The sequence below is a fragment of the Mirounga leonina genome, unplaced genomic scaffold, assembly GCF_011800145.1.
Source record: "Mirounga leonina isolate KUSES-001 unplaced genomic scaffold, KU_Mleo_1.0 Mir_173, whole genome shotgun sequence".
Taxonomy (NCBI): domain Eukaryota; kingdom Metazoa; phylum Chordata; class Mammalia; order Carnivora; family Phocidae; genus Mirounga; species Mirounga leonina.
Window position 1 is genome coordinate 52,709,534 of NW_023270447.1, and position 15,479 is coordinate 52,725,012.

Below are 15,479 nucleotides of genomic sequence, written 5' to 3' on the forward strand. Positions count from 1 at the left end.
CATTAAAGAAATGGTATGGTCTCAGTTATGGTAAAAAAAATAAAGGAAGGGGCTCCTGAATGGCTCAGTTGGTTAAGTGTCTGACTTTTGATTTTGGCTCAGGTTATGATCTCAGGGTCCTGGGACTGAGTCCCACCTCAGGCTCCAGGGAGTCTGTTTCTCCCTCTGCCCTTACCCCTCTCTTGCTCACTCTCTCTCAAATGAATAAATAAAATCTTAAAAAAAAAAAAAAAAGGAAAGGAAATAGTATGATGTTAGATCATGGATGATTTTCTTTGTATTTTCTGTGTTTTATGTAGCTTTTGCAATTAGCATGTATTTTTTTTAAAAATCAGAATAAAAAAATTAATCTTTAAAAATCATTGTGTGGGGCGCCTGGGTGGCTCAGCCGTTAAGCGTTTGCCTTCGGCTCAGGTCATGATCCCAGGGTTCTGGGATCGAGCCCCGCATCGGGCTCCCTGCTCCACGGGGAAGCCTACTTCTCCCTCTCCCACTCCCCCTGCTTGTGTTCCCTCTCTTGCTTTGTCTCTCTCTGTCAAATAAATAAAATCTTAAAAAAAAAATCATTGTGTATATATAATATAGTTCGTCCCTCTTTAGATTTGGGTTTAAATTGGGTTTCAAACTTTTAGTAGAATCAAGGGTTTTGATTCTATATATGCTAAATATATGCTTAATATTTAAGCACATTTGGCTTAGCATTGGATAAAATGACAGAAATCAATTGTAAATGGTAGGCAGTATAACAAATGTGATGATGGTGATCTAGGATGTTTTCCTGTGACCATTTAAAACACAGATCAGAGAGGATTTAAGACTTTCTGCTACATCTAAAACAATCTCTTTGCTATAACAAAATTATCCACAAAATTATCAGCTAAGTGCTGTACTTAAAATATTTTGGCTTTGATGTAGCATTTCAGAATTTATGCAGACAGTAAAGTAGAACAAATTTTCTTTTCTTTTCTTTTAGATTTTATTTATTTATTCATGATAGACAGAGAGAGAGAGGGAGAAGCAGACTCCCAAGGAGCAGGGAGCCTGATGCGGGACTCGATCCCAGGACCCTGGGATCATGACCTGAGCCGAAGGCAGACGCTTAACCATCTGAGCCACCCAGGTGCCCCAAATTTTATTTTCTTAATGTTTAATAGGAACCTGCCCCAAAGGACCCCTCCATCTTCCAATACTTACAAAGGAAGGGATTTTTGTCTTGTTCACTTCCATATCCTAGGTGTCTTGAATCAGGCACATAGAAGGTGAATATTTGTTGAGTTAATACATTTGTATAGTCTTTCTATCCTAAATGTAAGGACATTAAAATAGAAAAAAATTTTTACGTTGTTGTTAAATGTTACACTAATAGGAAAAACAGGAAGAAAGTGAGCTTCGTTCTCTGCCACCTCCTACCCCTGCCCACCTGGCTGCTTTAAGTGTTGCAGTTATTGAATTAGCAAAAGAACATGGAATAACAGATGATGACCTCAGAGTCCGTCAGGAAATTGTGGAGGAAATGTCAAAGGTGATAACAACATTTTTACCAGGTAAAAATATACTTTATGTTTAATATTTAAAATAGTACAACTCTTCCCCTTGCTTCCTGTTGAACTTAGTGTAAATTTCTTAATGTTTTCATTTCTGTTTCTCTATCTTAAAAGCAGATGAATTTAATTATTTTAAAAGTGATTTTTTGGGGGAAATATTTCAGGAAAGGAAAATGAGTTATGACATAGCACAATTTTTGTAATAAAATTTTTAAAATGTCAGATACAGGAAAATTTCTTAAAGGTCATATATTTAATATTATATTAAATTATATTATTAATATTATTAAAATTATAGTATCTTTGACTTCTGAGTGGACATTTTAGTTATATTATTTTCAGTATATACATTCCAGCCAGTCACTTAATAAGATTCCTGTTGGCCTGATGTTGGGGAAAAATTAATTTGTTTAAGTGAGGTCATTAGAAGTAAAATCTGCACTTTTATTTCTTTTTGATTCTGCTCTTTCTTTACAGAAAGCTTATGTTTTTGGTGTAAGCACGAGTTGTGCCAGGTTTATTGTAGACATTTATATAAAGATTATATTTGTTTAGCTCCTGCTATTTTTTTTGCATCAGTATTTAATTTATGTCTATTAAATAAGACTTATTTCTCACCACCAAAGGGTATTGAACAGTTGACAAATTATAGTTTTATATAGAGCCATTGTGAGATTTATAAGAATGTAAAATTGAAATTTAAAAATGGAAAACAATTTGATTTCTCTTTATTACTTCTGTAATAATGCGGTTTTCTATGAAAAAACATTGAGTACTAATATAAATTGTATACAGAAATAATTTACTATTGGGCACCTGGCTGGCTCAGTTGGAAGAACGTGTGACTCTTGGATCTTCAGGTTGTGGATTAGAGCCGCACATGGGGTGTAGAGATTACTTAAATAACTTAAAAAAAAAAGATGCTTTAAAAAAAAGAAATAATTTACTATTTTAAGAATAGAAATGAAATTTTTATGATCTTAATGACTTCAGTGACTTTCAGACATTTTGTGAGCTTGGAAAGTAGACTTATATATATATGAATGAGTATGAGCTCACATTTTCTAAGAAACTGCACCTGGCCTGCCTGAGTAGTTCCAATCATGTTATTTTTCAACTTGCCCTCTGGTGAGATCCTTTTAAAATTTGCCTTATTATGATTTTTTTTTTTTTTAAGATTTTATTTATTTATTTGACAGAGAGAGACACAGCGAGAGAGGGAACACAAGCAGGGGGAGTGGGAGAGGAGAAGCAGGCTTCCTGCTGAGCAGGGAGCCCGATGCGGGGCTCGATCCCAGGACCCTGGGATCATGACCTGAGCCGAAGGCAGACGCTTAACGACTGAGCCACCCAGGCGCCCCGCCTTATTATGATTTTTGAAATAACATATTTAATAGTCTGAAAAAGATGTAGGTTGTATCTTACTATTCCTATATATTTTGTTTTGTGAACCCTTCAAAGCCACAGGATTTTGTTTCTTTGTTCAGGTGACTAGGCTTCTCTTTGTATTTTTAAAGAGCATTGGCATTGAATGTCTGTGATCCATTCACCATTTTAGTGCTCTCTCTTACATAAATATAAATATCTAAAAATAAATAAATGTAGTTTATGACAATAGCTGTACCTAGGTTAGTACATTCTTTACTGTTACAGATTAAATGTTAAACATACTTCTAGTCATTCCTAAATGAACTATTCTAAAATTTTGTTTAAACACTGGACTTTTATAAGTAATTTCTTCCTTTGTCCCTGAACCCCATAATTGAGAAACATTTTTATTATTTTGTTAGATAGGTTAGAAAGGATGTCATTCTTCTATAAATGTTATAATTAGAATTGGAAGACACAATTAAAATATATGCATTTTTCTACCATTGTTTTTTTAATTTTCCCCTATTTGCACTCTGTTTCATGCTTTGATATTTTTTCCTTTATTTCCAGAGTGTTCACTTAGGTTGTATGGCTCATCTCTGACTAAGTTTGCTCTGAAAAATAGTGATGTTAATATAGATATAAAATTTCCTCCCAGGGTAAGTAATTAGAAAAACCTTTTTCTATGTGATTCTTAACTAGTACTTGGTATTTTTTTAATTATCTTTTTAGAGAAGATGTAGGGGACTATAAAACTCTGGTTTGTAGAGTGTTACTATCGTAATTAAAGGTTGCTTTTGGAAACTATTAGGTGTTAGACATAGGTGGAATAAAGAAATAAGGGAGAGGAAGAAGAAAGCAGAGGAATGCAGTAAAAAACAAAGGAAAATGCTTATACATATTTGATTATGTTGAATAGTTACTGCTTGTAGTAGGCAGTATAGAAAGTGAAAAGAGCTTTGAAATCATACATCTGTGTTCAAATCTTGGCTGCAACGAGGAAGTTACTTGACCTTTCTGAGACTCAGTTTTTTAATTTCCAAAACAGGGATAATAACTTTATATTACATGAGATGCTGTATACCAGGCATTTTTGGGTAGTGTGTCTGGTACATTGTGGGTACTTTTTAAATAAGTAGTAACTAACATTGCTAACATTACTTATTTATTGACCTATGAAACATTTAAAATGATCGATTTACATGTATTATTGATTTTTTAAAATAATTTTAATGCTCAAAGCGGTTCAATTTAGGTGAAAGTTTGATGTTTTATTTCTCATTTGATATAATCATTTACTTACAATTAGCATATGATTATTAAATACTTTAAAATAGTGAAGTACATATTAAACTAAGCTTTGACAAGCTTGTTAAAGTAGTATTTAATCTAAGCTTTTTGACCATACTGCCAGTATCAGTACCTCTTAAATTTCCTATCTCAACAACTTCTCTTTAACAGTTTTTTGGTAAACTGATTTTTTTCCCATTTGTTTTGCTGTGAAATTCCAGAATCTTTTCTCATACTGAGAATTTATTAATTCTAGGAATATTACTGGAATAATAGCACTACATTATTTATTAGATTCTACTTCTATGAACAAGATTTGTTAAAAGTAAAACTATTTTTTTCATTATTTTAAGATACAGAGCATGATTTTATTTAAATATTTAATGAAATTGAATTCTCTCTAAAATACGCAACTTGAACTATGAAAGTAGTATATTGATTTAATTTGAAATCTTTTAGATGAATCATCCAGATCTACTGATACAAGTGCTTGGGATTTTAAAAAAAAGTGGTGAGTTTCTTTTTTAATTTGTCTTTCTAAAGAAAATTCTTTAAGGGTACATGCAATGTGTTGTTTATATATGGCTAACCAAGGTAAAGTAACGCTCATAGCATATTTGGGTCATTATAATACATATACTTATGTATTTGTTGAATAGGTGTGCTACAAAATTTATATGTCATTAGATCAAAAGTATATTTAAAGTTGATATGTAAAAAAGTACTGCCTTTTGGGTAATTTTAAAAATGTTAGCTTTGAATATTATGGGCATTCCTTGTGTAAAAGGCAGAAAACCTATAATCATTAGGAGGTTGTTTGATGAAGGATGATTTAGGGAGAGATGTGGGGAAAAATGTGTGCATGCATTATTTTTTTTCCACTTAATATTAAACTAATCATTTATATTACATCAACCAAATCATACCTATTAAATGTTTTTCATATCTGCCTTGTCTGGATTGCTTCGGGTGTAAAATGGACATTCATATAGGTAAAAATACATCTTAAAATAAAATTTTTTAAAATTCCAGCTGTGTTAAACCAGGCCCTAGGTCATGTAGTACAATATGGAATATCATTTTCTTGTTTTTTTATTTACTGCTTTTCTTGTTAAAAGTAAATGCTTAAGAGCTCAGGATCTGGAGCCAGATTTTCTGGGCTCAAATTTTAGTTCTGCCACTTATTGGTTATATCCTTTGACAAATTATTTAAGTGTTAATGTTTCAGTATTCTCATCTGTAAAATGGCTATATATGTATATATATTTTTTATTATCTTTTGATGAGAAGATTGTTGTGAGAATGAAATGGGCTAAGCCACAGCTTAGAAGTGCTTAGTTTATAGTAACTTCTTATTAAAGTCTTGCTGTGTGATTGTTATTATTATTGTCATCTTAAATTTTTTGAATCATAAGTACCTGGCAAAAATATTTGCAGTTTGGCTTAGAAGAGATAGCTTACTGACCTTAGCCTTACCCTTTCATTGACTTCATAGTCAGTTCTAAACTTCCTTTCTCTCTCTCTTCCATGTCAGTTTTTGATTATTTGTCAGCTTCTTGTTGGCCATTTTCCTTAGTTTTTAAGGGAATAATTTGGTCCAGTTAATCTTGTAAAGGGATTTTAGTATCATTTTTTTCTTAATATTTGTTTCTTATTGCAAAAAACTCTAAAGCATATTACAGATAAGAGATGGACATAGAGCTTTTACTTCTTTAGAATCAGTGGACAGTATCAACCTAGCAAACGTATTTATTTTTTAAAGATTTTATTTATTTGTCAGAAAGAGAGATTGAGAGAGAGCACAAACGGGGAGTGGCAGGCAGAGGGAGAAACAGGCTCCCTGCTGAGCAAGGAGCTGGATGCGGGACTGGATCCCAGGACTCTGGGATCATGACCTGAGCCCAAGGCAGATGTTTAACTGACTGACCCACCCAGGCATCCTGCAAATGTATTTTAAATACATGACTAGATCATCTTAAGTCACATAACATAGGCTTACAAAATACTTTTTTTTTTTTTAAAGATTTTATTTATTTATTTGAGAGAGAGAGAATGAGAGAGAGCAAGCACATGAGAGGGGGTAGGGTCAGAGGGAGAAGCAGACTCCCTGCCGAGCAGGGAGCCCGATGCGGGACTCCATCCAGGGACTCCATCCAGGGACTCCAGGATCATGACCTGAGCCAAAGGCAGTCGCTTAACCAACTGAGCCACCCAGGCACCCTACAAAATACATTTTGATTAAAAAATTATTAGCACCTTTTAAAAAAATTTTTTTTAGTTTATTTTTTAATTTAAATTCAATTAATTAACATACGGTGTATTTTTAGTTTCAGAGGTAGAGTTCAGTGATTCATCAGTCTCATATCATACCCAGTGCTCATTACATCATGTGCTCTCCTTAAGATGTCCATCGACAGATGAATGGATAAAGAAGTTGTATATATATATGTGTGTGTGTGTGTACATATATACACACACACACACAATGGAATACTATTCAGCCACCTCTATGCCTTCATTGTACTCAAGACTTCTATCTTGTCATCTACAGGATTGATTTGTTTCTATATTTTTATTCCAAACCCATAATTGAGCTCTTTGTGTCTTATTCATTGTCATATCTACCACACATAATGCAATTCCTGGCATATAGATTTCCAGCACATGATTTTTTAATAAATTAATAATTCCAACAAGTACTACTAAGAGATATTCTTTAAACCTCAAATGAAATAGTATTAAAACATTTCATTAGACTAAACATTTATGACATGGGGCCTACCTGGGAGATGCAGAGAAAGACTTCAGAGTGGAAGTGTGCTTTACCAAATCTTCTTCCTTAAGAGCTTTGATTTGGCAGACTCTTCATATATTAATAGGAAATGGGGCCAGCAGAGTTAGCCTTTTACTTGCATGGATGATTTAAAAGAATTAAATTGTCAGAGAATTGTAGGTTCTCATTTCATGACTTCTTCGGAAATAGAAGTAAGTGGTGTTTGTTGTTTGCCATATTTTTTTGAAGGTTTAATAACTGACTAGATTATATACTTATTAGGAAATATTCAAACTTTTAGAGATGTTAAGTCCTTTCTTAAGGTGATTATAATTTTTGGACAATATTTTGGACTATGCCTGTGGTTTGTGATATACAGCAAATGATACCAAGAGAGGTAAGAGATTCTGTTGGGTTGATGCTCATAATGAGAAGTGTGTGTTATCACAGAAGCAATGCGAGTGATTTTTAGAAGGATACTATTGCTTAATCTTTATCCTAGAGTAAATATTTGAGAGATGTTGATATTATCTTACTTGGTTTATTTATTTTTTTCTTTATTAGTATTATATATAGATGTGGAATCTGATTTTCACGCCAAAGTTCCTGTTGTGGTGTGCAAAGATCGGAAAAGGTTGGTAACAATGAATAGAAAATATTTTTTGAAATAACAACAATAACCAAGTATGCAGTGAACGTTTCCAAGACAGAAAATTTTGTTTTAGATTTCTCTTTGGATTAATATAACTAAGCTAATTTCTAGTTATTAAAAATAAAAGCTTACTAAAAGTATGTGAACAAGAAATAGAATTACCAGTTAAAAACAAAACACAGTAAGGCAAAACTTTTCATTTTTTTCCTCAAGTTCATTCACCCAACAGTATTGAACATTTACTGTATGTTAGGTACTACTTTGCTGTAGGGATACAAACATAAATAAGAAATAGCCATTCTTCTCAAGGAGCTCACAGTTTTTTAGAATCTAGTTTTTAGTTCACTGAAAAAGAGTCACTGAAGACTAATCTTGCCTTTCTAGTCAGATGTCTATAGGACTCAGCAATGTGCCTGTGAAAAAGGAAACTGAAATAATCCTATTTGAGATCAATGTGGGAGACATGGAAGCAATACAGAAATAATTAAAGGTTCTTTTATTGAAAAGTAACCTATATATCTTAAATTTTAAGAGTACTGTATTTTCTTATTCAAAGTTATAAGGATCTATGGAGATCTAATTCAACTTTGTTGTTTTCTAATTAGAAAATTGAGACCTGGAGAAATTAAATGATTTGACCAAATTCACATCATTTAGAGTAAAATGGGAATGGAAGTATTCTGACTTCTAACTTCTAGTGTTTTTTGTTTTTTTGTTTTGTAACCACATTGTGTCAAATTGCCTGTTTGTGGAACCTCAGATACATTCTTCTCCCTGCCACCAAAATATCTCTGCTATAATTCTGTCACCCCTTTAAGGTAGCTCCTATTTTCATTTACACATAAGCATTACCTACGGGTTAATACATACATCCTTTCTAATCTGAAAGTAGCAATAAAATCATGAAAAGTTGGATAGGAAAAATTAGGGTCAAGAAGTATAGCTAGTCAGTTCAGCATTTCATTTTTTTCTTTTTATCCTGTGCAAAGCAAAAAGAATAAACTGGGAAGATATGTTGTACCACTTGACATTGATAAAATCAATGTCTTTGATGTAAAACTAATTTTGTAATTTCTGATGAATTTAAATACTAAATAAGGTTGAAATTTGTGACGTACAAATGAATATTTAAAACATCTTTATATGGAACTTTAGTGATGGAAATGATTTTTAGTTTTCAGCTAGCTCTCAGTTTATTGAAATTCTTATTTTTATTATGACTTCCTAGGTATTAAAATATGGTGACTAAGAAAACCATGAGAGACTCTGGACTGCAAGAACCAAACTGAGGGTTACAGAAGGGAGACGGTGGGGGATGGGGTAACCAGGTGATGGGTATTAAGCAGGGCACGTGTGGTGATGAGCACTGCGTGCTGTACTCAACTAATGCATCATTGAACACTACATAAAAAACTAATGATGTACTATAATGCTGGCTAATTGAACATAATAATAAAAACAAAAAAAATTATGGTGACTAGAAAGTATAGCCATAGGATTTGGAATATTCTGGTTTTTAAGGTATTATTAAGGTATTAATACAGTGAAATTTGTTTCTTCCTCATTCACAGTGGTTTGCTTTGTAGAGTGAGTGCAGGAAATGATATGGCATGCCTCACTACTGATTTACTTGCTGCTCTTGGCAAGTTGGAACCTGTCTTTACTCCCTTGGTGTTAGCCTTTCGCTACTGGGCTAAGGTAAGTGAAGCAGAAGAAAAAAGTATCTGTCTTGAAGTAACTCAGGCTTTTTCCTGCACTAACATGTAACATAAATCTTAATATTGGGGATAAAGTGGTTATCCGTGCTAGATGGAAAGTGATGTGGCAGGTTCTGATTATGGACGTGAAAATAAAACAGTCTCACAGACATAGAGTAATTGATTTGTTATTCTCCTTTTATGTAGTACAGAAATGTTCTCTTTCACATAGTAAATGAGGCTCAAGTTTTCACTCTTAATGTGAGTTAAAATTATAAGATATAAGTTAATGCATAGGTTTACAAGGTTTTTTTGTTAGCATCTTTTTTTCCCATCTCTGCCTTAAAACATTATTCTCTTTCCTTTAAATTATTGATAACCTACAGCACTTTCTGACTGGGTAACTGCTGAGAATCAGTTGTTTCCTAAATTAGAATTAATTATTAAAGGCTATGGTTCCCTTTATAGTCATTTCTTTGGTATGGAGGTAAGGAGGAGTAATAAAGTAATTACCGTTATCAGTCCAAATGACTAGAGAGAGTATAGCTTTTCTGTGTATGTTCTTAATTAGTGTAGTATTCATGTCTTGTTATATTAGTGATGAGCAAATTTTCAGTCTTGTACAAAGAAGATGGATTAAGGGGATAGTGGTGGAATGATAAATGAGAGCAAAAACTGCTAGAGAATTCTTTTTGGAATTTTTTGTTTGGACTCTGATAAGAGGATTGAACTCAGGGTTTGGGGCAGACCCAACCTGGTTGGTTGAGTAAGGAACAGCTTGAAAAGTAAATAACAGTCAGAAATCCTAAGGTTGGTGCTGTTTCAACTCAAGGCCTTTGCATTTGCTGTTCCCTTCATCTAGAATGTTCTTATCCCACATTTCCAGCATGGTCACTTTTTTACTTCCTTCAAGTTTGTGCTCAAATTTCACCTTGTCAGAGTTCCCTTAATCACCTTATATAAAATAACATTGCCTTCATCATTCTCCCTGCTTTTACCCTGCTTTATTTTTTTCATAGCATTTGACATACATATATTTATTTTTCTTAATTTTCTTCCATGAAAATTGTGAACTTAGTGAGGAAAACTCTGTTTTATTTATTCACCGATGGTCCCAGTGCTGCTTATTTAACTATGCCAGCACTTAGTATGCATTTAATAAGTATTTATTGAATACATGCATGGCCCAGTTTCTTCAGAAAGGGGATTTTTAACCCTTGGAAGTGACTGGGAGCACTGAACCAGACTGAGGGAGAGTGAGTACCTCTCCTTGTTTATTTCATTATCCCTTGTGCCTAGCATACTATAGAAATTTAGTGCTGTGAGATGGAATAAACCAATTCCAACTCTAGTTTTTATAAGTATTTATGTGATTTTTGAGCAAGACATTTCACTTGAGCCTTAGTTTTTCCATCTGGAGAGATTATGTCAAAGGTGATATGAGATACTGCATGAGAATGTACTTTGAACTCTAAAATGCTAGACACTTTTTTTAATTGGCAACTGAGACTATTTAAACAACAGTAAGTCAACAGGAATAAGAACTGGTGCAGGGCGCCTGGGTGGCTCAGTCGGTTAAGCGCCTGCCTTCGGCTCAGGTCGTGATCCTGGAGTCCCGGGATTGAGTCCCGCATCGGGCTCCCTGCTCAGCAGGGAGTCTGCTACTCCCTCTCCCGCTCCTCCCTCTTGTGCTCTCTCTCTCTCTCACTCTCTCTCTCAAATAAATAAATAAAATCTTTAAAAAAAAAAAAGAACTGGTGCAAAAACTCAAAGTTTCTCAGAGTGTGAGATGAGACTGGTATATGAAATACAGCTGTCATTCAGGAAACTCAGTGTATCAACTCTGGGAAGGTTATTGGTTTCATAATGGATGAAAGAATAAACAGTTGCCCCTTGGATGGTATTTCTTAATTATGCCCTAATTTTCTAGTAATCATAAAATAGTGTCAGTTTTCTCATATTTTTTAATTCAAGTAAGTAGACTGTGTTAGAAGAATGTAAATGATATTCAAATAAGTTCTTTTTTTTTTTTAAAGAGTGAGAAACAGCATGAGAGGGGAGAGGGTCAGAGGGAGAAGCAGGCCCCCCGCTGAGCTGGGAGCCCAATGTGGCTCAGCCCATTGAGCTACCCAGGTGCCCCCAAATAAGTTATTTTCACTTGGGAAAAAAAAATGTGGTCTATAAACTTTCTTTCCTAAAGTGGCTCTTAGAAAAGAGTGCTCAGGGTGCCTGGGTGGCTCAGATGGTTAAGCGTCTGCCTTCAGCTCAGGTCATGATCTCAGCGTCCTGGGATTGAGCCCCGCATCAGGCTCCCTGCTCAGCGGGAAGCCTGCTTCTTCCTCTCCCATTCCCCCTGCTTGTGTTCCCTCTCTTGCTGTCTCTCTCTCTCTCTCTCTCAAATAAATAAATAAAATATTAAAAAAAATTAAAAAAATAACCACAATGAGATAGCACCTTACACCGAGTCAGAATGGCTATTACCAAAAAGATAAGAAATAACAGGTGTTGGCGAGGATGTGGAGTAAAAGGGACCCTCTTATTAGTAGGAATGTAAGTTGGTGCAGCCACTGTGGAAAATTGTATGGAGGTTCCTCAGAAAATTAACATTAGAAATAACATTCGATTCAGTGATTCCACTACTGGGTATTTACCCAGAGAAAAAGAAAACACTAATTTGAAAAGATGTATGCATCCCTATGTTTATGCAACATTATTTATAATAGCCAAGATATGCAAGTGACCCAAGTGTCTATTGATAAATGCATGTATAAAGAAGGTGTGTGTGTGTGTTTGTGTGTGTGTGTATATATAAATCTTGCTATTTGCAACAACATGGGTGGACATAGAGGGTATTATGCTAAGTGAAATAAGTTAGAGAAAGACAAACACAATATGATTTCACTTACGTGGAATCTAAAAAACAAAATAGCAGAGAACAAACTGGTGGTTGCCAGAGGAGAGGAGGGTAGGATGATGGGCAGAAAATGGGTGAAGAGGAATGGGAGATACAGGTTTCTGGTATGGAATGAATAAGTTTCATGACTGAAAGGTATAGCATAAGGAATATAGTCAGTGGTATTATGATAGCATTGGTGGGGCGCCTGGGTGGCTCAGTTGGTTAAGCGACTGCCTTCAACTCAGGTTATGATCTTGGAGTCCTGGGATTGAGTCCCACATCGGGCTCCCTGCTCAGCAGGGAGTCTGCTTCTCCCTCTGACCCTCCCCCCTCTCATGCTCTCTCTATCTCATTCTCTCTCTCTCAAATAAATAAATAAAATCTTAAAAAATAGTATTGGTGGTAACAGATGGTAGATATACTTGTGAGCATAGCATGACATACAGAGTTGTTGAATCATTATGTTGTATACCTGAAACTAATGTAACATTGTATGTCAATTATACTTAAATTAAAAAGGTACTGAGGACCAACTGACAGGTAATAAAAAAAATAATCTACAAGTAAAAAAGAGCTCCCTGGGTTTTTAAATTTTTATTTTTTATTCTATGTATAAATACAACTTGGGATGCCTGGGTGGCTCAGTTGGTTAAGCATCTGCCTTTGGCTCATTCATGATCCCCAGGGTCTTGGGATCGAGTCCTGCATAGGGCTCCTTGCTCAGTGGGGAGCCTGCTTCTCTCTCTGCCTGCCACTCGCCCTGCTTGTGCTCTTTCTCTGACAAATAAAATCTTTTTTTTTTTTTTTAAAGATTTTATTTATTTACTTGACAGAGAGAGACACAGTGAGAGAGGGAACACAGGCAGGGGGAGTGGGAGTGGGAGAAGCAGGCTCCCCACTGAGCAGGGAGCCCGATGCAGGATTCAATCCCAGGACCCTGGGATCATGACCTGAGCCAAAGGCAGACGCTTAACGACTGAGCCACCCAGTCGCCCTCTGACAAATAAAATCTTAAAAAAAAAAAAAAATACAATGTACAACTTGATAATTTGATATATGTATTAATTGTGAAGTGATTACCAACCTGTTACCTCACGTAGTTACCTTTATTGTGTGTGTGGTGAGAACACTTGGGATGTACCTTCTTAGCAAATTTTAGGTATATAGTATAGTAGTGTTACCTATAGTCACCATGCTATATACATTAGATCACCAGAACTTACTCATTTTATATAACTGAAATTTTGTATCCCTTGACCAAAATCTCTTCATTTCTCTCTCCCAGCTTCTGGTAACCACCATTTTAACCTCTGCTCCTATGAGTTTGACTATTTTAGATTCTACATAACGGAGATTAGCATTTGTCTTACTGTGTCTTTTTTCTTTCACTTAGCAAAATGTCCCCTAGGTCCATCCATGTTATTGCAAACGGGAGAATTCTCTTTTTTAAGGCTGAATAAGATTCCATTGTATGTGTATACCGACTTTTTTTTTATCTGTTGATAGACATTTAGGTTGTTTCCACAGCGTGGCTATAAGATCCCTCCCTGTGTTTGAAGAGCTCTCTTGTAAACTCCCTAAATGTTATTACTCTGTGAGATGTCTAGTAATGTTAACAGCATACATGAACAGTTCCTTACAGTTACCGAAAAGTTTCTAATTAACTTGACTTAGTCATTAGGCAGCATACCTCCTGTCCTAGGACTCCAGGGATAAAAGGGAATTTATTCTAGTGGAAAAATTGAAGCTCTTTTTATAAGTGTTTTTTATCCTTTCATTTTAAATTGTATTCTTTTTTTTTTTTTTTTTCAAGTAAGGTGTATGCCCAACGTGGGGCTTGAACTCATGACCCCAAGTACAAGAGTCATGTTCTATTGACTGAGCCAACCAGGAGCCCCTGTATTCTTAAATTTGCCAAGGCATTAAACTTTAGTGATTATTATCTTTATTATTTAAATAAAAAATAAAAACAAAAATTAAAAAAAATCCAAGTATAAGACCAGTCTTACTTACGTAAATGCAAAAGTCTAAATGAAATATAAACAAGTGGAATATATTAGTGTATCAAAAGGTTATATGCCATGACTATACAGGATTTATTTCAGGAGTATAAGAATGGTTTAATTTCATGAAATCTGTTAACATAATTTATTATATTAACAATTTGAAGCAGAAAAAACATGGATGCTGAAAAAGGCATGTTTTTCATTTAAAAAACCCTCTTAAACTAGTAAAGGAAATTGATGAAGACTTTTTACTAAAAAAAAATAACAAACATCATTCTAAACAGTGAATTACTCAAGCAATATGTTTAGAATTAGGAGTATTACAGAGGTGTTCACCAGTAATGTCGTACATTGTTTTGGGAGATTTAAACATGCAATAAGAAAATGAAATAATGTAAATATTGAAGAAATAATAAAATTTCTTTGAAGATATGATTGTATATCTATACAACTTTAGTAAGAAAACTGTTGGGATTAATAAGAGAATTTGTTAAAAAAAATTTGTAAGATGACAAATTACAATATAAACATAAAATAATCAGTAGGTTTTCTTTGTCATGGAAATAACCTGGTAGAGTGGAAATGGAAAAATATTCCTTAGTGACACAAATTATAAAATATTAAGGAATAAATTTAATAAAGGTAGAGAATCTTATATTATTGAAAGGTAAAAATGAAATCTGAACAAATTCGTTTATTCAGCAAACATTTGTTAAATGCTTCCTATGTCCCAGACACTGTTCTAGGTGCTTGAAATATCTAACAAGACATACGGAGTCTTACTGTCACAAAGCTTGCATACTTGTGGAAGAATCAGCCAGTAAATAAATATATAAGTAACACAGTATCTGATAGATTTTAGCTATAAAAATGAGATGATGTGATAAGAGGGTGACATTACACCAGATGGTTAGGGAAGGTCTCTTTGAGGAATTGGTATTTAAACTCAGACCAGCAGCAACCAGCTACTTGAAAGTCTCAGGGAATAGCATCCAACAAATAGGTAGTACAAAGCTTCTAAGGTACGAAAGAGCTTGTGAGGAACAGAAAGGAAGGCAGGAGTGGCTGGAATGAAGTGAGAGTGAATGTTTCTGTGGTAAGGCATTTGGATTTTTTTTTTTTTCAAGATTTTATTTATTTGTCCGAGAGAGAGAGGGAGCTTGAGCAGAGGGGGAGGAGCAGAGGGAGAGGCAGACTCCCCCGCTGAGCAAGGAGCCCGATGCGGGACTCAATCCCAGTACCCTGGGATC

The 15,479-nt window shown here is 34.5% G+C and overlaps 1 protein-coding gene across 10 annotated transcripts in view; it reads left to right on the forward strand.

The window, feature by feature from the left end:
- Window positions 1-15,479, forward strand: part of TUT4 (terminal uridylyl transferase 4) — a 125,683-nt gene that overhangs the window by 60,081 nt on the left and 50,123 nt on the right. For all 10 annotated transcript variants that reach the window (XR_004681673.1, XM_035018548.1, XM_035018543.1 and 7 more), the window contains exons 5-9: window positions 1,367-1,544; window positions 3,486-3,574; window positions 4,665-4,716; window positions 7,543-7,612; window positions 9,202-9,328. Coding sequence is in view for 9 of the 10 variants with exons in the window: in XM_035018548.1 (XP_034874439.1) it covers window positions 1,367-1,544; window positions 3,486-3,574; window positions 4,665-4,716; window positions 7,543-7,612; window positions 9,202-9,328 (516 nt within the window). In the remaining variant the exon portion in view is untranslated. The remainder of the gene's footprint in view (window positions 1-1,366; window positions 1,545-3,485; window positions 3,575-4,664; window positions 4,717-7,542; window positions 7,613-9,201; window positions 9,329-15,479) is intronic.